Raw genomic sequence first — 20498 nt, forward strand, 5'->3', positions numbered from 1 at the left:
TGACATCATTGCTGTACTCAGGGAAACAAAAGAGTATCAAACAGAAGCAGAGAAGGATGGGGGCATCTGGCTGGCTCAGTCGGAAGAACATGCAACTCTTGATCTCAGGGTTGTGAGTTCCAGCCCAATATTGGGTATAGAGATTACTTAAATAAAACTTTATAAAAAAGGCAGAGAATGGGGCGCCTGGGTGGCGCAGTCGGTTAAGCGTCCGACTTCAGCCAGGTCACGATCTCACGGTCCGTGAGTTCGAGCCCCGCGTCGGGCTCTGAGCTGATGGCTCGGAGCCTGGAGCCTGTTTCCGATTCTGTGTCTCCCTCTCTCTCTGCCCCTACCCCGTTCATGCTCTGTCTCTCTCTGTCCCAAAAATAAATTAAAAAAAAAAAAAAGGCAGAGAAGGATGAAGACCACCCTTCATTCTCACTCTCCTAGAGGGAGAGCCAGGAAGACTGTGGGAGGAAGCAGTTTTCAGCTGTGTCACCTGACAAGAGGGGGCCCCCTGAGCCTCAGAGTCTCTTCTACAAGATGGGGTAAATATAGAAACACCTTCCCAGAGAGAAGCCCTGGGGAAAGCGGGCAATTACTAACACCATGCAGAGTGGGATCCCCAGTCGGGAGACACTGATCCCACTCTCCACAAAGGCTGGCACCCAGGGACACAGGCCACATGCAGGGAAGCCTGTGGGAAATGCCAACCTCGTTGAGCCATTGGGGCCCTGCTTCTCAGCCCTGGCTCTTGGCTTGACCCCTTGATAGTCCTGCCAGAAGACCGTAAGCTAAGCCCCCTCCAAAGAATAAGGAGGTGCCCTCCCCAGCTGGGAACACATGTCTGCAGCCATTGCAGGACCCCTGGACAGAAGAGAGAGAGGAAGAGAGGTATATTTGTGTTTCCCTTGGTTGTGCTTTTACTTCTAAAGTATTATTTTTCTCTTTTCTATGAACATTTTAATGAGGAGGTGAACATAAGATAGAAAAAGAACATTCTGGTCACTTTTTTTTTTTTTTTAAGAGGCAGGCTTTTCTTGAGACTTTCATACAACGCAATGGATGAGGACACTTCTAAAGAAACTCCTAGAGAAAATGCATACTGAGCACAGAAAAAGACCCTTCTCCAAATACCTGTCATAGTCACTGACAACTCCAAAACAGCCTGTCAGACTCTCGTGGGCTGCTTGTTCTGTTTTCTTTTGGGAACAGCTCAGTTCAGACTGAAGCCCTGCTCCTCTCAGAGGCCAGGGGACTCCTGGGGACTGGTGTCAATTTCTCACAGTGACATTCTGAGCAAGTGCTGCTCACAGAGTTGAGGAGGGATGCTGGAGTTAGGGTCCCAGTGCTTGCTTCTCCTCTGGCGGGGTGTGGGTGGCCAGAGGCCACTACCCCGGCAGGAGCCTTGCTCACTTTCCATGGAGGGGAAGGTGATCCAGCAGGTGGGCTGGGACCAGGCCCCTGTGACCACCTGACTCCCCATAATAGAATCCCTTGTCATCCACAGGCCCATAGACCATGACCATATCCCCTGCCCTCAGTGACAGCTTGTCCTTCACCTGGCCCCCTGCTCGCCCATCCTTGGGGTCACAGTCCAAAGCTGTCATCATGGTTGTTGGAGTCCACAGTGGTGACCTCCGGGGGTTCCCTTGGGGCATAGGAAAGGAGCCTTGGGGGCTGGTGAGCCCCCCAAAGTCATCGAGGTGGGCCACAGAGGACAGGTGCCCTTGTGTTGGCAAATGCCACATCCCATCAGTCTGCTCTGTGCCTACCTTTACCTCGGCCACCAGATGCCCAGGTATGTTGCCCACTTGCCCATTGCATTCACCACGGTAGAAGCCACAAGGGTCCTGAGAGCCCCACACTCTTAGCAGCTGCCCTTTCTGGAAAGCTAGCTCCTCCTCTGCAACCTCGGGGTTGCCAGATATCACCAGGGGGTCATAATCAAAGAGGGCCACAAAGACCCTGGCCAAAGTGTCCACCTCTGTCCCCAGTGGTGAGGGGCCACCCCTGAACATCTTAATGACTTTGCTGGATGGAGCTGGACAAAGTGCTGGGCTGGGCTCCAGGAGCTGGCACTCTCTCTTGCTCCCCAGAGCCTGACAGCTCCCGTTCTGGGTCCTAAACTCCTTTCTCTGCTCTCGCCTCTCTGGGCCCCACAGATTGACGTGCACTGCCTCCTCCTCCTCCTGCAAAATGTTGTGGAAGTCAGACACATATGGTTGGCTGGTGTCCAGCTGGGGAGGGGCAAACACATCGGAATCTTGCTTTTGCCTAAGGACCTTTTCAAAAGCAGCCTTTTCCTGATATGGTTGCTTCTCAAGCCCAAACTCTGGGAACAGATGGACGACTCCCGAAGCATGGCTTTTTCTGGCGCCCATGTGCCAGTAGCAGTTTTCTTCTCCCCTAGACTGTCCACTGAGCAGAGGTGGTCTGTGGTTTGGGGAACTCTTCTGAAAGAGCAAGTCCTTTCTGCAGACCTCCTGGGCCCCTATAGGTCGCTGGGGTTGGCTGCCAGACCCCACACTTGCACATTCTCCCTCTGAACTCAGGTTGCACATCGGGGATTGCCTCCTTGAGGGTTCTTCAGGGAATGCTTCTAGAAACTCGGCCTGGGGCTCCCTGCAGCTTCCAGGAGTGTGGGGGCTGGCTTTAGCACTCAGGGGAGCCAGTGCCAGCCTCTGAGGACGGACAGGGACTGTGACTCTGCAGGTAGACAGGTCACCACAGGTGTAGCTAAAGGAAGAAGTCTCTGGCAATTGGTGACAGGTGAAACAGTCATGAGGGATCTGGGCTGGCACTGAATCCAGGGACTCACCACAAAGTGACATGGTTCTCACAGAGACATTCTGGCACATCAGGGGCAGGTGGAGCTGGCAAAATTCCAACAGGGTGCTCCCAGCAGTGGCATCAGCAACCTCTGCAACCTTGAACCCATCAGCATACACAGCGTAGCCAGTGACCTGGACTCCGTTGGATGACCCAGAAGAGTGGATGGTTACAGGGAGCCAGCTGACCACTAGGATGCCTGGTGAGGCATGGCGCTCCACCAGCACATCCAGAGGAGGGTGAGGAGGTCCTGCCAGCGGTGTGTCAAAGGTGATGGTGGAGGACGTTGTTTCCCAGTGCACCTGCAGCAAGTCCCATGGCAGCTGCACCTCCACTCGTGCCCGGTACCGTGTGCTAGGATGCAGGCTGTGGAAGGTGTAGCAGCACACACCTGCTGGGGTCAGGGCATGCTCCTGGTCATTGAGGTATACCATGTGGGGGTGGTTGCTGCTGCTGTAGACCCAGGTAATCTTGGCTGATGTGGCTGCAACACTCTGCAGGTGTAGTTGCATGGGAGCCACGCAAAAAGCCCCTGTGGCCCCCAGAAGGGGTCTAGAGAAGCCCTTCTCCTCCCCACACTGCAGCAAGCCCAGCCAGCTGTCTTCTTCTCTCTTGGCATCTGAGATCTCTATTGCCACTTCTGTCTTGGAGCCTGCCCTCACCATCTGGCATGTCCCCTTGTCCATAGCTCCCTGGGCTTTCCCAGGCAACAAGCTGTGAGCAGTGTCTTCCTTCAAAAACTTGCTGTGTCTACCTAGGAATCGAGTAGGGCTGAAGTCAGGGGACTTGGGGGACAGGCAGCCCAGGATGTCACTGTCTGGAATCTGCTCCACCAGGTTGGAGGGCACCAGCCCCCGCCGGCCATCCTCAAGCTCCCCTTCACAAAATCCATCTTCATCCATGTCCCCCAAAACATACACATAATCTCCAGCTGTGAGGGGCAGTTCACTCTCAGGATGTTCATTAGGCCCCTTAAAAGTATTGTAGCTATACCAAGCCAGGAAGATCTTGAGCTTAGGGGTCAGGGGGGCCTCTGAGCCCCTCGCTTCCAAGGTAGAGGACACACCGTCAGGCTCCAGATCCTCCACCTCGCTGGCTGTGTCCATATCCAGAGGAGGACAAGACAGCACCGTGGTCCATATGGACTCCAACTCAGAGGGAGAATTCGACTGGGAGCTAGTTTTCTTGGCTAGGGACCCGGAGTCCAGAGGTCCGCTGGCTGGGACTCTGTCTGGCACTTGAGGGTCACTGGCTGGCTCCCTGATAGCAATTGGACTTTCCAGCTGAGAAGCTTCCTGATTTCCCTGTTTGTCTGCACTGGGCTGTGAAGCTGCTTGCTCTTCAGGCGCCAGCTGGAACTTGGTCCTTCCACTATCTCTGACTTGAGCCTCCGGGACTTGGGGGGCCTCCCGGGATTCCTGGGGAAGGTAACCAGTCTGACACTGCAGCGCCAGCATCTCCTCCCTAGCAGCCTGGAGATCTCGCAGGGCCTTCTGCAGGTCGTGCTGCAGCTGTTGCTGCCTGTCCTGCCCGCGCTCAGCCTGCTGTAGCAGCTGCTCCGCCAGCATGCCGGCGGCGTCGCGCTCCTGGCACGCGCAGCCCAGCTGCCCGCGCACATCGCTGTTTTCCGCCGCCACCTTCCGCGTCCAGTTGGCCTGGGCCTGCAACCGCGCGTTCTCCTGCGCCAGCCAGGCTTCCTCGCGTAGCGCCGCCCGCAGCTGCACTTCACCATCCTCGCCGCCGCGCCGTGCCACGGCCGCCTGGGCGCCCAGCTCCAGCTCCAGTGCCTGCACCTGGCGCCGCGCCTCCTCGAAGGGTGCGCTCTCGCCGTCCGCCTCAGCTCGGGCGCAGCCGGTGGACTGCTGCATCGTCAACTGTCTCTGCAGGCGGAGCACCTCCCGCTGGGACTCGCGCTGCAGCCGGTCCAACTCACTGATGTTGAGCCACTGGGCTTGGGCAGCACCCCCGCCAGGGTGCGGGACACTATTCATGCCTGAGGTGACGCGAGCTTGCAGCAAGTGGTACTCCAGCCGCAGCTTTTCGATCTGCTTGTCCTTGGCCAGCAGCTCGCTTGCCTGCTCCGACAAGTCCCGAGCGCGCTGGCGGGCAAAGGCCTGGCACAGTTCCAGGCCAGCGCGGCTCTCGCCTGGCACAGGCTCGCTCACAGCCCGCAGGTTGGTTTTTTGCAGCTTTCGGGCCCGGTCCTCTAGGCGCCTCGCGAGGCCTGCAAGCTCCGCGTGCTTCACCTTGAGCCGCTTCACCTTCTCGTCGGACTTGTCCTGGAAACCTGCGCGCCACAGCTGCACGTTCTCCTCCCACAGTCCCGAGCAGCGGCGTGCCAGCACCTGCAACGCCTCTGACAGTTCCGAGTTCTGCTTCACCAGCTCCTGGTAGTCCAGATCCGGCGGCGAGGGAGTCAGGGCCTCGCAGGGCTGGCTCCCGGAGTCCTCTCCTAGAGAGTCACTAGGTCTCCTGGGCTTCGATGGCGGTGGCGGTGGTGGGGGTAGCGGGGGCGGAGGACTCGAGGAGCCTAAGATGGGGGTGTCTGGCCAGGAGGCCGGCTTCTTGGATTCGGGGGCTTTGGGGCAACTGAGGGTGCTGTCGAGATAGCGGGAACGCGCTGGTGCCAAAGAATCGAGAGAGCAGGAGCGCGGCGTGTGGAGCAGGCTGTCTGGGGAGTTGGAGCACCTGGCTGGCACCACGTCTAGGGAGCGGGAGCGCAGACGGATGCCAGCGCTCAGGCTGTCAGTATTCAAGGATTCGAGTTTACAGACGGACTTTGGGGGCCCGGGGGAGTTGCCGGCGGTATGGAGGGGCGGCTCTTCCGAAGAATGCACGGCTTGGGGGTCGGGGGAGACGGGCAAAGCGGGATGCCAGCGGAAGTGCTCTAGGATGTACTTGAGGAAGAGCCGGCGCTCCACGTCGAGCGCCGCCTGCAGGTGTCGGATGCGCGAGGCCTGCTCGCCGTCGGTGTCCCAGCGAAGCTGTGCCAGCACTTCCTGCAGGCGACAGCGGCACTGAGCAGCGGCGACGTCGGGCGCCCCCGCGCGGCCACAGTAGCCACGGTTCACTAACTCCTCTGCCAGCTGGCGCTGCAGCTCCCGGGCCTGGCGCATGACGCCGTCGCGCTCGCGGTGCAGCAGCTGCCGCAGCTGCCGCATCTCGGCCTCCTTCCAGCGCAGCAGCTGCCGAATCTCGGCCTCACGCTCCCGTAGCATGTCCTCCTGCAGCTGCCGCAGCTCCCGGTCGTGCTGAGCCTCCCACTTGGAGCGCAGATGGTCAACCAGCTGCTGCCTCTCCCGCTCGGCCGCCTCCCGCAGCTGGCGCGCCTGGGACGCGAAGCGCTGCGTCGCCGCGCGTCCGCGCGCCCGCTCCCCCTCCAGCTCCGCCCGCAGCTTCTCCAGCTCCCGCCTTTGCTCCTCCACCACCGCGGCCGATGGACCCGGACTACCCGGCTTCTTGGGTGTCGCGCGGCCGCTGCCCAAAGGGCTGGGCGAGTCCTTGGTCATGGTGGCCCCGGGCCTGGCCAGACGCCAGACCTGGCCTGGCCCAGGCCGCTGCTCTCCAACGGCCGCCGCCCCCGCCGAGGCCAACCGCCCCGCGTGCCCCTTCCGGCTTCCCATGGGGGTTTCCGCGCGCCCCTTCCGCCTCTGAGCGTGTTCCCCCATCCTCTGGCGCGGATGCACTAGCCTGATCTCTTCTCTGGGCTGCCTGTGCGGCGGCTGGCCTCCAGACACCCCTATTCAACGCAGCTCATGACCTTTCTGGGATGCCCAGGGGTCTCTGTGATCCCAGGCCTTTCCCTATTCCTGGTGCCAGGTCCTTTGTGACCCTTCCCCCCCCCCCCCCCCCCCGCCCGGGGGGATACTCTCCCAGACACCGTACAATCTCTTTCAGGCCAACTGGCACTGTGGGAAGCCTGGGCTACTGCTCTGGGCTCCACGTATGGGTCAAAATCAGGATGGGGTGTGGGTAGATCGCGCCTGGCTCTGTCATGGGTTCAGCTGACCTGTTTGGGCTAAATGGCTGGGAAACACAAAAGAATACCCCCAAACTTGGGGGTGAGCCCTGAACCCCTACTGGGGGATGCATCTGGTGTCTGCACCCTCAAGGCACCTACCCTCCAAGGACCCCTGGAAGTGCTGGACATTTGCATGCATTATCTATTTAAACTTCCTATGCCTATTTTACAGATGAGAAGTCTTGAGCCCATAGTCTGGGCATGGTGCCAGCTGAGACGGTGAGAAGGCCTCCTTGGAGATCCAAAGCCCTGGCCTATGTTTTCTTGGTTTATTTTTACGATCATCTTGCAAGGACACTCTGAGCGATAAGGACCTCTCCATGGTCACGCTGCCCAGAAGTAGCTAAGTAGGGAGTGAAACCTAGAAAATTCTGCCTCCAGAGTCCGTGGGTACTCTTACTCCATCTGCCCAACCTCAGGGTTATGGCTATGAAGACCACTCCCCACTCTTTCTCCCAGGGCAGGGTCTCACACTTTGCATATGCAAAAGGAGAGAGGGTCATTTAGAACCCAGAGTTGGGGGCCAGCCAGGGAGGAAGGTGAGAAAATGGGGATGCCATGGGGGCCCAGCCTACCTTTTGTCTGGTCCAGGAGTGTCCAGGGCTTCCTACTTCTCCAAAAGGTAAAGTCACAGATCCTTATGGGCCCAGCTGGCTCCCTATCCCCCCTCCCTGGATGCAGCAAGGCCAGAGAATTTTTCATGGCTCTCCAAGGGGCAAAGTGGTCAGATGGTTAGGACTGGCACGCCTTTGGAGTCAAACAGTCCTGCAGCTTCTTGTGCCACTCTCATGTCCTCATCTGTAAAATGGGCTAATAAATGCAGCCCTTTTCTGTGTTGTGTGACCTCCCAGAGTTCCCTGACCTCCCTGAGCATCCATTTCTACTGTTTGTGAGGATTCAATGAGGCAAGAGCACTCAGTGCCTAGAACAGAGCAAGGCTCTGTTTGGCAGCTCACTGATTTTAATCCCACTCCCTTTTTTGCAGCTACAGAAACAGGTCTGCAAGCAAAGATTTGGCTGAAGCCAGTCAGGGCTGCCATGGTAAAGGCAGCACAGGTACTCTTTGTGCTCCCTAGGACTCACTCCAGATGACTCATGGCAGATGGGAAGCCTCAGAGACCTGGGTATCCATCCAGGCTCTGCCACTTTTTGCCTGAGTGACTATGGCTGGTTACTTCACCTCTCCTGACCTCTACATAATGGATGTATTGATAACACCAGTCTTCCATGGTTAGAGAGACACCAGGACTCTGTCAGCTGATGGCCAGGTGTACAATAGGAGCTGTATCGAGGTCTGTGTAAGTTCCCATTGTCCCATCTATGGGTTGGCCTAGACCCTCACAAGCTACTTCCAGGACCTAAAGAATCCCCCTGCCTCAAAGGCTTCTGGGCCTTTGCACGTGTTGTTCCCCCCTGCCTGGGATGCCTATATTGCCCAACACAAAAATAACGGCAATGACCATTGCAGACCTACTGTGTGCCATGCTCAGTGCTAAATGCATGCCATTCATTATTTAAACCACCCATTTTACAGATGGGAAGCCTCAAGCTCCAGTGGATCAAGAGTTTTTGTCCACTTACCTGCTGCTAACCTTGTCTTGTCCTGTAGCTTCAGCTTAGCAGTTCCTCCTCCAGGAAGGCTTACCTGACTCTTAGGGCTGAGTCTGGACTCCCTAAAACTCTACAGCCCTGATCATCCTACCTGGTATCTTTCCATTTGGAGCAGGGATGTATCTTATATACATTAGTGTCCTTGCCCAGAGTGGTTTCAGAGAAGGAATAAGTGAAAAGTCCCTCTCCAGAAAAGAGGGATAGGGACCCAGGGACAGGCAGGCAGGAAGGGCAGAAAGGGTACTGCCCAACCTGGCCACCCAACCTGACTACCTCTCACATGTAGGTACCACCTGGCATCAAGGGCTGAAGACCCAGCTCTGGGATGCCTCTCAGGGCTTTGGGCAGATGCTTTAGGCTGGAATGAGGATCAGGCCTCATTAGAGATGTTGATGGGGTCCAAAGCTGCGGGACACACATACATACATGCATTCATAGCCTCTCTAGGCCAGGCCATCTGTGTGGCTTGGGAACTCAGGAGCCCTACTTAAATCTGGCTCCTCCCTCCTTGCTCTTCCTGCTCCAGCACCAAGTGGCTCTGTCTATGTTATCTGTGGCTTCTCTGTGTTTCAGGCCCTCTCACTCACACAGTTATGTCTCCAGGTGGTGGGCAGGTGATCTTAGCCCCATCTCACTGGTGGGAAGACAGAGGCTCAAAGAAGCACATGTTGTGTTCATTCAGCATGTGGTTCTGTGGGCTCCACACTTTTTGCTATACTTATGTTTTTCTTTTTCTTTTTTAAATGTTTATTTATTTTGAGAGAGAGAATGAGCAGGGGAGTGGCAGAAAGAGAGGGAGAGAGAATCCAAAGTAGGCTCCATGCTCAATGAGAAGCCTGACACGTGCACTCAATCTCACAACCGTGAGATCATGACTTGAGCCGAAATCAAGTGTTGGTTGCTTAACCGACTGAGTCACCCAAGTGCCTCTGTACTCATGTTTTTCAAACATGGGTCCTCTGAACCACTGGTGTGCTATGGGAGATAGATGCCTTTGGGCAACGATACGTAGCAAGAAAACAGAGAATGGCGATTCCTAATGTTCTTTTTGAGAAACAAGGTGGATATGGGGGTCAAGTGGGTAGGCAAGATGGAGAGACAGCTCTACCCTTCAACTGGTGCTGGGCCACTAGATGTGGTAGCCACAGGTAGAGATTCTTCATGCAATCCCCACTACAGTTCTGTTTGACAGAGGAGAACCTGGGGCTTGGTGGGAGAAGGTGGCTTGCCAGGGCATATAGGCAGCTGCGGCAGAGCTGGATTGTCACTTCAGGGCAATGGGTGGGGCTCCACAGCCTGGATGTTTGATGCAGCCTTGAGTGGTACCATCAGGTTAGGAAGGTAGGCTGCTGCCAAGGAGGAGGACCCTTGGGTGAATCTCTGGGAACTCTACAGTCACCATCCAACTGCTGCCTGGGCTGGCACCACCTGTGGCATGTCAGAGGCATTCTGGAATGTGGTTGAGCAAACCAGGGCTTCCCCAGTGCCAGGCTTCTGCCATCCCCACACTCATCACATTGTTCAGTGATTGTCCAGTGACCTGCCTGTCAGCCCCATCAACTCTGAGCTCAGGGAGAGCATGGACCATGTAGCTGCATTCTCTGGGTCTCAGCTTTCTTGTCTATAATATAAAAGAGATTGATTACATGGGTGGTTTTCAAACTGGGTTCCTTAGGGCCGCAAGGTTCCTGAGAAATACTGTAGGATTGTTGGGGGTGGGGGAACGTGCCCAGAGCTAAATGGGAAACACTGTCCCTACTTGCTTCAACAAAGCACATCCAACTGTTAGTATCATTATTTAGGTTCTAAGGAAGATTTTAGCTTAATAAAGAGACATATTGCTAGAAGCAAGTTTGAAAACTTCTGGGTTAGAGCCCCTCCTGTCTATTAACTGCACACACATTGCCCTGACACCCAGTGATTTCACTGACCCTGAGAGAAGGCACCTGTTCCCCTCACCTTGGTTTGCCCCACATCACTAGCCTTGTACTCCATGCTGCCTCTCCTCCCAGCACCAGTCTGTGACCTTTGGGCCATGAGGTCATGGTGTATGGGATCCCGGGCAATCTGGTTCACATCCCTCCTCTGCCAGCCTGGTCTGGCCCTGTTTCAGCTCTGCCACCCATGCCCAGAGCTTTACAGAGCTTGCCTGGCCCTTGTGAGTGGTGACAGCTCCATCCAGAGAGACCACTGGAGGGTTTTAAGCTTCCAGACCCCTGTAGCCCCAGCTTCCCTTCCACATCCCTTGTTTTTGGGTCAGTGCGTTTTCTTTTTTTCCCTTCCTTTTATTTTTCATTTTGTTTTTATTGTATTTATTTTGAGAGAAAGAGAGAGAGAGAGAGCAGGGAGAGGGGCAGAGAGAGAGGGAGAGAGAATCCCAAGCAGGCTCTGCATTATCAGTGCGGAGCCCGATGCAGGGCTTGATCTCACAAACTGTGAGATCCTGACCTGAGCCAAAATCAAGAGTTGATGCTTAACCAACTGAGCCACCCAGGTGCCCCATATATTTTTTTAATGTTTATTTTATTTTGAGAGAGAGAGTGAGTGAGAGAGAGAGAGAGAGAGAGAGAGAAATAGGGAGAGCAGAGAGACAGGGAGAGAGAGAGAATCTCAAGCAGGCTCCATGCTGAGCTCAGTGCTCAACATGGGGCTTGATCCCATAACCCTGAGATCATGACCTGAGCCAAAATCAGGAGTCGGATACTTAACCAATTGAGCCACCCAAACTTTTTTTTTTTTAAGTTTAAACTTAAGTTTAAGTTTAAACTTTTTTTTAAAGTTTATTTATTTAAATAATCCCTACACCCAACATGGGGTTTTAACTCATGATCCCAAGATCAAGAGTCACATGCTCTTCCGACTGAGCCAGCCAGGCTCCCCTGGGTGAATGTGTTTTCTATCTGTTCTCTGATGTCTCCTCCGTGTCTAGAACAATGCCTAGTACATAGTATGTACTCAACAAATACATGACTGAAGAAGACAGAGGCATACAGGCCAGGTGTGCTTTCTGTCCTCATGGAACTTAACCTAAGGGATAAAGCCTGAGGTTAAACATAGATATGGCAAAGGAGTGTAGTGAGCTCGAATTGTGGGCAGGGACTGTGAGTGAGGGCTATGGTGCCAATGGGGTGAAGAGCTCTGCCAGAGCAGGCTTCCCTAAGAGCCCAGGTGGGCTGCCTAGGGATCAGATTGCAGGAAGCAGGGCCTTGCAAAGCCCCCAGCCCGCTATGGTCTGGCTGCCTACACCTGCTCTCTCCCATGCCCACCCTGCTCAAGGCATGCCCATACTCTGCTGGCATTGATCCTTGGCAATCGTGTCCCAGTCCTCAGTTGCCTAGAGAGAAACTGGAGCTCAAAGAGGAAGGGTCACTCAGCAGAGGCCCAGCCAGGTCTTCTTACTCTGAGTTGTAGGAAGGCCTGGAACCCCCAGAACTGCCCCTTCCTGGATGGGGCTGTGTACCTGGAGAGGGCCCGTGCTGTTGTCTGCCCTCACTTCCCAGGCCCTAAAGCCATCTCTGGCCTGCTCCATGCCCTCCTGGGCACACAAGCATGTGCCACCTTTTAGCTCTCTGGCTAGGGCTCTCTGGAATGCTGGGCTGGCCTTGGCCCTGAGTCCTCACTAGCCATGGAGGCTGGCCCTGTCCTCTCCAGAGGAGGAAACTGCTCAGGGTCACATAAGGACTTGGGCCTAGGCCTGTGTGACCCAAGTCTGGGCTCTGAACTCGTGCCAGTATAGCCTGGCCCATGAGCTCTGGCAGTCTGAGGGTAATTGTAATCCCTGAGCCTTCAGACAAATGTCTGCTGCTTCCTGAAGACCCTATTACTGTTGACAGCATCACTGTTCCAGCCCTCCACTGTTTCCGGGACAGACCTATCTTCCGTTTTCTGCCGTCTCCACTTCTCTCCCCTCTGAACCTCTTCCAGCTGCCCTCCTTCCTATGCAGCCTGAAGCACAAGTCCTGATCTACTTCTTACTGACACCAGTGGCAAGACCCTTTGTTCAGTCATTTGGCCATTGCTCTAGGTCAGGGACAGTCCTTCAAATGTTTGTTGAGCACCCAATCTGGTCAAGGCAGGGCCAGACACCATGTGAATTTCCTTATTCATTAAGCACAGAGTACCCCCAATGGGATTTACTGAAGGAAGGATGGAAGGAAAGAGGGAGGTTGAGAGGGAGAATAGAAGGGAAAGAAGGAGACTTTTAGGTCAGCTGAGTCTCCCAGACAGAACTTGGTTTCCCCCTCACAGTCCAAGAGCAGACTCAGGCTTGACCCTCTGACCAGCCAGGTGGCTGAAAAGCTGACTGACCCTTGAGCCTCAGTTTCTTCTTTTGTAAATGGGGCTGATAACAGCTCTGACCTCAGAGGGCCATTGGGGGAGTCAATAGAACACTTGTGGGGCACCTAGGTGGCTCAGTCGGTAGGGTGTCCAGCTTCAGCTCAGGTCATGATCCCACAGTTTGTGAGTTCGAGCCCGATGTTGGGCTGTGTGTTGACAGTTCTGAGCCTGGAGACTGCTTCAGATTCCGTGTCTCCCTCTCTCTCTGCCCTTCCCTTGCTCATGCTCTGTTTCTCTCTGTCTCTGTCTCTGTCTCTCAAAAATAAACGTTAAAAAAAAAAGAACACTTGTGCATTTGTACTCTTGGGAGCCCAGCACACAGCAGGCTGACAGGTCACCCAAGTGAGCCACCATGGTAAGCTGAGTCCTTAAGAATGATCAGCACTTGCCAGATGGACAAGGTAGTATGGGGGGAGGGAATGACAAAGGCATTACAGGCAAAGGAAGTAGCAAGGGGAGAGGCAGGGGGTATAGTGTGGCAGAAACACTGGTCTTAGGAAGGGAGAAATGTAGGACATGAAGCTTTGGGCCAGCAGAAGGAGGTCAAGGCAAAGCCTCACCAGCATGAACCAGATCAAGATCTAACTTCTGGAGCCCCTCTTCCTATGGGTGATGAAGGGTGAACTACTATTCTCAGGGCCTCGTTTCCTTACCTGTGAAACAGAACATTTTAGCGCTGCTCTGTGGTGCCAATGAACTTGGTGGTGGGTATAAATGTGCAGGGCCCAGTGCCGGGCATACAGTCAGCCTGTCCCGGAGCTCCTTCCATCCCTGGCCCCTCCCCTGGCCACTGTCAGCCCTCTCCTCTGGGCTCCCACACTTCACCAAACCATTGCCACATTCTGTTGTTTTCCTTGGTGCCTCCCCAGGATGCTGCAAGCTGCTTGAGGGCAGGTGCCACCTTGTTATCTACCTCTCTGAACCCAGCAGGTGAGCATCCAGGACCCTGTGATGATTGGGAGAAGAAGCAGCATGTGGTAAGTTGTATCCAGAATGGCCTGGAGTCTGGGAGGAGGAGGAGGAGGTGGAGGAGGAGGAGGAGGAGGAGGAGGAGTGGAAGAGGAGGAAGAGGCCACTTTTAATGGAAGGCTCAGGGAAGTGACACTAAGGCCAGGTCCAAATGAACATGAGTTAGCTGAGTGGAAAGGAGCTGGCATGATCAGAAGCCAGGCTTGCCATGGGCAGAAATAAAGGTTTTAGAGTAGGAGAGGGGGCCCCGAAGACCTTTTCCACTGGGACTGGGTACATTTCTCTGTATGCTTGTTTAACAGTGGCACTCTGCTGCTTAGAGCCTTCATTCCTCACCTGCAAGGGAGCTGTCTTGCAAGGTGATGGTGAGGGAATAGGAAGATGCCGCAGCAAAGGCTAGCTTTTTTCATTTGCCCTCACTGAACCTCGCCTTCTATTGCCAGCTTCACATGTCCAGGTTGAGGGAATCACTGTGCTTCTTCAACTGCCTTGGAATTCTTCAGGGCAGGCTCCCAATAAAGCTGTCTTTCTTTCACCTGGGCCAATGTAGTACCAGGTTCGGTGTACACAGTATGATCATGGAGTTAGTCTCCGGGCCAGACTTCCAAGTCCCCCATGCCTCTAGGGAACTGGCTAATGGAGTCCCTCACACATTTGCTGAATGTTTATTGAACACCCACTGTGTGCCAGCCCTGGGGAGAGATAAAAGGCAAACAGAACCTTGATGGCATGAGGCTTGTCATCTCGTCCCTCCCAACCCATATCAAACCTGGGCTCCCAGGACACTGTGAGGAAGGCCGGCTCCATTCCAGGCTACATAATCTCCAGTTCTTTCTTCTTCTCCCCTTTCATGGGAAACTCATTGCTCTTAGAATGAAGAAAAATGCCTTCACATGGCCTAAATGTGTACTGAAACGGTACCTTTTTCTTTGCCTACACTGACACCCTAGGTCCCAACCACTATCACTTTTGCCTGATTGGCTACAGCAGGCTTCCAAATGGCCCCTACTCCCTGCTTATCCCCCTCCATTCCCCATTCTTCAATCATAGTACTTTCCTTAAACATTTTATCTGACTAGGTGGCTGCTACACACATCCATCAAAGGTCTCTCACAGAGCATAGAAGGAAAGCCAAATCCCTTCTGTTCCTGTAAGGCTGTCCCGGTCTGTCACCTGCCTCCCTTGTTCCTTCTAATACTTCTTACTCCATTCTGGCCATCTAGACAGCCACATGGCCTTTGCCAGCGCCTTTTCTCCTGCTTGAAACAATCTCCTCCCAGCCTCTCAGCTGCTCTATCCCATCCTTCAGTTTCCAGCGTTGGCCCTGGAGCCAGCAGCTCACCCTCTGCTCCTAGCTGGCTGCATGACCTTGGGCAAATCATTGGCCTTCTCTTTGCTTTTTCTGTGAGATGGGCTGTTAATGATAACCATATTACAGGGTGGTTTCAAAGACTAAGGAAAATGAAGCACTGGAGGGGGGAGCTGCGCTCTGTAGGTTCCAGTGTTATTAATACTATCTCCTCAGTGAGGCTTTCATTGGAAAAGTAGGTCTCCAGAGTCACTTTCCCACCACCCAGTTTTCTTTTCTTCACAGCACTTATCAGTGTATGAAATAATCTTGGTTATTCAATGATCTTATTTTATGCAGCCATTATTTATTGTGCGCCTACTGTGTGCCAAGCACGCTTTGTAATTTCCATCCGATTGGACGGCCCGTAAAGGCAGGGTTTCCGCCAGACCCGTTCACCTGTGTTCACCCAGCACCGTGGCCAGCACACAGTAGGCACTTCGCACTTCGGGGAGTGCCCGGCCCGCCCCTCCCCCGCTCCAGGAAGTGCGGGGGCTCCAGTCGCCCGGCCGGCCGCGATGCATTCTGGGGAAGTAGCAGCACCAGATCCAAGATGGCGGCCAGCAGGAGGCTGATGAAGGTAAAAGCCATTCTCCGGCGCCGGCCGGGCAGGGAGGTGCGGCGCCCCGGGCCCGGGGTCCCCGCGGCGGGCTGGGACTCCTCGGGACGCCGCCGCTCGGTCTCCCGCTTCTACGTGGTCCCACCGCCCCTCCGGACCGCACGCGGGCTGGGGGAGCTAACGGGGCCGCCTAGGCCGCAGCCTGGGCGGGAGCGTCAGGCCGCGCTGGGAGCTGCCGCTGGCCCCTCCGCCTGGCCCGGGGCGTCCACACCGTCCTCCGCCCGGAACCGGGCAGGGTCCTCCTAGCGGCGGCGGCCTCCCGGACCCGGAGCGGTGTTGATGTGGGGGCCCGGCCAGGAGGTCCCGAACCGGGCGCCCGCGGGGAAGGCCTGAGCGCCGGAGCTCCGGCTGGGAGCCCGCGCCGCGGAGCCGCCCCGCCCTGGGCCGCAGCGCGCTGGGTTTGGTGCCCCTTTCGGCCGGGTCGCAGCTCCGGAGGCCGGGAGGCTCGGGCTGGGGAAGGAAGGAGGAGGTAGGGCGACAAAAGTTAGGTCAGTTTGTTGGTGGGTCGTTTGAAATTGTGCTGGGTCCTAGCAAACTGTCGCCTTGTGACTGCAGAGTCACACAGCGGGTAAGTTCCAACTCCAGGAAGGCGTAGGGTCGGCCGCATTTGCAGCGCGCTTCTCCTTCCCCGTCTCCTTTTCAACCTACTACTTCTAGTCATCCGGATCTCCTTTCCTTGCTGAAGCAAAAGTGCCATTTTGGGGGGTGGGGGTTGGCTTCAATCGTTCGAACTCAAACCGGCCAAAGTTTATAAAAATAACTTGGTACTTTGTATCTTGAATGCCCCGGGTGCCTTCTTGTTAAGTGGCTCCTTTGGTGAGGATTACAGATGCTAAACTGGCTTAGTTCTTTCCCGAGTATGTTTGCCGGCGCCCTCCGGAGCCGACCTCGCCAAGATTTGTGAGCTGGCGTCCCGGTAGTGCTGCCGGGTTGCATCGAGCCGGAAATAAAAAAGAGCAGGAGCTGATTTCCTGAGAGGAGATAAAGAGCTAGGATTCCTCTTGGGCAGAGCGGTGCTTGTTGGAACTAGACGTTGAACTTGGAGTCACAGTTTCTGGGCCCTCCCTCCCTGGGAACATTTCTTTTGTTCAGTAAGGGCTGGAGACGACGACTAACTTCATAAAACTGGGTTAGAAGTGGGCACAAAAGAACAGTCAGCAGATTCCAAACTTCTCATCTCTTTTCTGCGGTGACACCACCATTCACCCAGTCATCCAGATGAGAAGACTGTTATTCACTTATTTCTGTACTCTTCTCCTCAAATGCAGTCACCCATTAAGCCTTGTGGATTTTACTTTAGAGAGAGTTGAGTGTGTGCCTTCCTTCCTAATCTTACCGAAATTACCTGAATCCATACCCTCATCTCTCAGATGCTTTTCCAAGTACATACTGAGTTTTTCAGACTCCCCTTCTTGGACACCAGAGTTCTTTTTCTAAAGCAAATTTTTAATCCTTTCATTCCTATTGAAAACCTCTCTGATCTTATAGTCCTCAGCAGTTAATCCTAACTTCTTATTTGGTATGCAAGACCCTTCCTAGGCTGGTTGAAAGTAATCTGTTTAGCCTCACCTCCTGCCCCTTGTTTTCCTACTACCCTTGCAAATCATAATAGCTACCTTTTTTTTTTTTAAGCTTTTACTTTGTGCTGCCCTGTACTTCACATTCATGATCATGTTTAATTCTCCCTGAAAGTAGACATTATTATTCCCATTTTGTAGGTGAGAAAATGGAATGCTGAGGGATTCGTTGGGTTGCCCCAATTTTCCTAGCTAGGGAGGGTGAGCTGTGACCTCACTCAAGTTCTGACTCCAGAGCCCCCTGCTCTTCTTACTTACTTGCTATGTGGTGTCCTTTGCACATGCTGTTTGATCTACCTGAGAAAGGCTACCTTCCCCTTGCCTCTCCTCCCTTCCATGGAAGTCCTAGGTCCAATTCCAATGCTAGTTACTCTGTGAGGCCTTCTCCCCCAAACCCCTTCAGAATAAGTTGTTTCCTCCTTTGTGTGACCACAGTGCTTTCTTTATGTTTCTCTTTGAGCACTTGTCCCAATCACATTTGTGTTAGACTTGCCTTTCCTACAGAGTTCTGAGTTCCTTAAGGACAGGAATCTTGACCCAATTCATCTTGGTATCCCCTAGTCTACCCAAGTTGACCTAATTTGGGGTTCCCAGGCTTCCAGAGCTCTGAGAGGGGAGTTCCTATGGTTTTTAAATTATTTTCATGTTTCCAAAAATTGGAGCTTAGAAAGAACATGTATGGAGCACCTGGGGTGGCTCAGTCAGTTAAGCATCCAACTTCAGCTCAGGTCATGATCTCACAGTTTGGGGATTCAAGCCCTGTATTGGGCTCTGTGCTGACAGCTCAGAGCCTGGAGCCCGCTTCAGATTCTGTGTCTCCCTCTCTCTCTCTGTCCCTCCCCAACTCGTGCTCTGTCTCTCGCTCTTAAAATATAAGCATTTTTAAAAATTAGAAAAAAAAAAATGTAACATTAAGTACTTTATTTTATTTTATTTTTTATTTTTTTAGTGTTTATTTTTGAGAGGGAGAGTGAGAGAGAGAGAGGCAGAGGAGAGAGAATCCCAAGCAGGCTCTGCACTGTCAGCACAGAGCTGGATCCTGGGCTTAGAACTCAAAAACTGCAAGATCATGACCTGAGCAGAAATCAAAGAGTCTGGAAGCTTAGCCCAGGTGCCCCTAAGTACTTTTAAGTGCTAGATCATTTACATAAATTATTTTCCGTAACACTTTAAGTTAGCATATTATCATCTTTATTTTACAAATGAGAGAATTATGGGCTTAGATAGGTTGAGTGTTACCTGAGGTGGAGTAACAAGCAGACCAGTGTGGGGAGAGAAGATGTTAAATCTCCCTAGTTTCAAATCCCAAAGTCCATGCCTCTTTTCTTACTCCAAGGACACATGGAGGACTGTGTAGTTTCTTGAGTTGTGGATGGAAACTCTTTCAATTCAGTAGAGGAATGCTGGTTAAATGACTTAGATCACTGGCTCTGGGAGTCAGTGTTTAAGCTGGTTAAAAACAACAACAAATTATTGGTGCATATTGATCAATACTTGGGGTGGAAATAAAGGGGTTTTTGATGATGAAAGAAACATGCTGAATAATCAAATGAATTACATCTTAAAGAACTTTAGATTTCCTCAAAAACTATTTTCCAGGACACTGAGAGTCTGATTTCTTTGTAACCATGGACTGTATAAGATACATTATTGAAAGTAGAGTATTTGCATATATTGGCTAAGAACTTATTTTAGGCAAAGTGAGTATGATAAAGTCTTTATTTTTATTTTTTTAAATATGAAATGTATTGTCAGATTGGTTTCCATACAACACCCAGTGTTCATCCCAAAAGGTGCCCTCCTCAATACCCATCACCCACCCTCCCCTCCCTCCCACTCCCCATTAACCCTCAGTTTGTTCTTAGTTTTAGAGTCTCTTATGCTTTGGCTCTCTCCCTCTCCAACCTCTTTTTTTTTCTTCCCCTCCCCCATAGACTAAAGTCTTTAAAAAGCATTTGCTAAAAGGATTAGCCTTTTTCAGAACCCTTTTTAGGAAAGAATGTTAATAAAACATTAAATACATTTTAATTTGCAAGCAGCAAATTCAGCATTGATGGTAACAACCAGATTGTAACCATTGCTTGTATCAGGAAGGGAAATAGCTACAAAAGTGAAACCTGTAGGTGTGGCTAAGGAAATTGATTGCAGTCTGATCATTTCTTTTCAGCCTCTCAATAGCACACATCTCCCCTAGGGGCCCTCCAGCTAAGTATCTTCCCAGAAGGGCTTTTCTCAGTGGGGGAAGTTGTGGATTTAAGAAGGGGGTATGTGACATTTTACCAGTCATTATGCTGTAACTGTTGAGATGAGGAATTGAGATTGTAGCAACCTTTTAATACTACTTAAATGATGTTCAGTCAGAACTCTGTAATGGTGTACTTTCAGTCCATAACTACACGTGAATAAGTAGGAGTCACTAATAATAGTTCTTTCCTTGGAATTCAAAAGCAATAAAGCGGTTTGCTTTTGAATACAAGTTTATGTTCTCTGAAGTTGGGTAATTAAACGATAGAGCTGTGAACGTGTCTGGTAGGTGTGTGTCAGAGGGTGAGGGGAGTTTTTCAGATGATGTTATGCCGGTATAAATGTCCTGAATCCACTTGGTTTTAGGGAATTGAGAAAAACATTGTATTTTTTTTTTGTTCTAAATGTAAAATCCCGGTAAGTTGGGACTATTTCAGCTTCCCTTAATGATGCTCATTGTAAATGTTTCCCTATTAAAAGAAAATTGGGACAGGCCCTGGGAAAGAGAATGGACTTGTTTGTTGCAACATTTGGGACCTTTTCTTAAGGTATATACTAGAGCAAAAACATTTGTCTCAGGGTACTTGGTGGACCTATTCTGGCCTTTTTATAATTCTATAAAGAGTTTGTCAAGTTAGCAGCATATTGTACCAAATCACTTGGAAAATTCTCATTCCATTGAAAAGTATCACTAAATGTTCAAGAGAGATTTCTATTTTCTTTACTGCAACAGGAAGTTAAGGATTAACGTTTAGAGGATCCCAAGATATCTCTCCTGAGCCCAGGCTTTGTATCTAACAGCCTGGAGGAGTTCCCTTTGAATGGCATATAGACCTGTGGTTGTCCAAACTTGTGTCCCCACAGCCCCCATGCTTCTCTTGTCTTGCCTTTCTCAGTTAATGATCCACTTGTCTACTCAGCCACTCAAGGAAGAACCTGGAGAAGCCCACCTCGCCT

General features: G+C 52.6%; 2 protein-coding genes across 4 annotated transcripts in view; one reads left to right on the forward strand and one right to left on the reverse strand.

Annotated features, from left to right (window-relative positions):
* Positions 1 to 765: 765 nt before the first annotated feature.
* Positions 766 to 6546, reverse strand: LOC122204216 (RIMS-binding protein 3A-like). The gene has a single exon (XM_042911560.1). The coding sequence runs from the start codon at positions 6480 to 6482 to the stop codon at positions 1395 to 1397; it is 5088 nt and encodes a 1695-aa protein (XP_042767494.1). The 5' UTR covers positions 6483 to 6546; the 3' UTR covers positions 766 to 1394.
* A 1488-nt stretch (positions 6547 to 8034) lies between these two features.
* The window catches only part of UBE2L3 (ubiquitin conjugating enzyme E2 L3), a 76152-nt gene continuing 63688 nt past the window's right edge, over positions 8035 to 20498 (forward strand). Inside the window, exons 1-3 of one of the 3 annotated variants that reach the window (XM_042911562.1) lie at positions 8035 to 8133; positions 13654 to 13761; positions 15402 to 15681. In XM_042911562.1, coding sequence (XP_042767496.1) covers positions 13736 to 13761; positions 15402 to 15681 — 306 coding nt within the window. In that variant the 5' untranslated portion in view covers positions 8035 to 8133; positions 13654 to 13735. Of the gene's footprint in view, positions 8134 to 13653; positions 13762 to 15401; positions 15682 to 20498 lie in introns of those variants that run through there. The other 2 variants (XM_042911561.1, XM_042911567.1) reach the window with 2 other exon arrangements.

This window comes from Panthera leo, chromosome D3, assembly GCF_018350215.1.
Source record: "Panthera leo isolate Ple1 chromosome D3, P.leo_Ple1_pat1.1, whole genome shotgun sequence".
Taxonomy (NCBI): Eukaryota; Metazoa; Chordata; class Mammalia; order Carnivora; family Felidae; genus Panthera; species Panthera leo.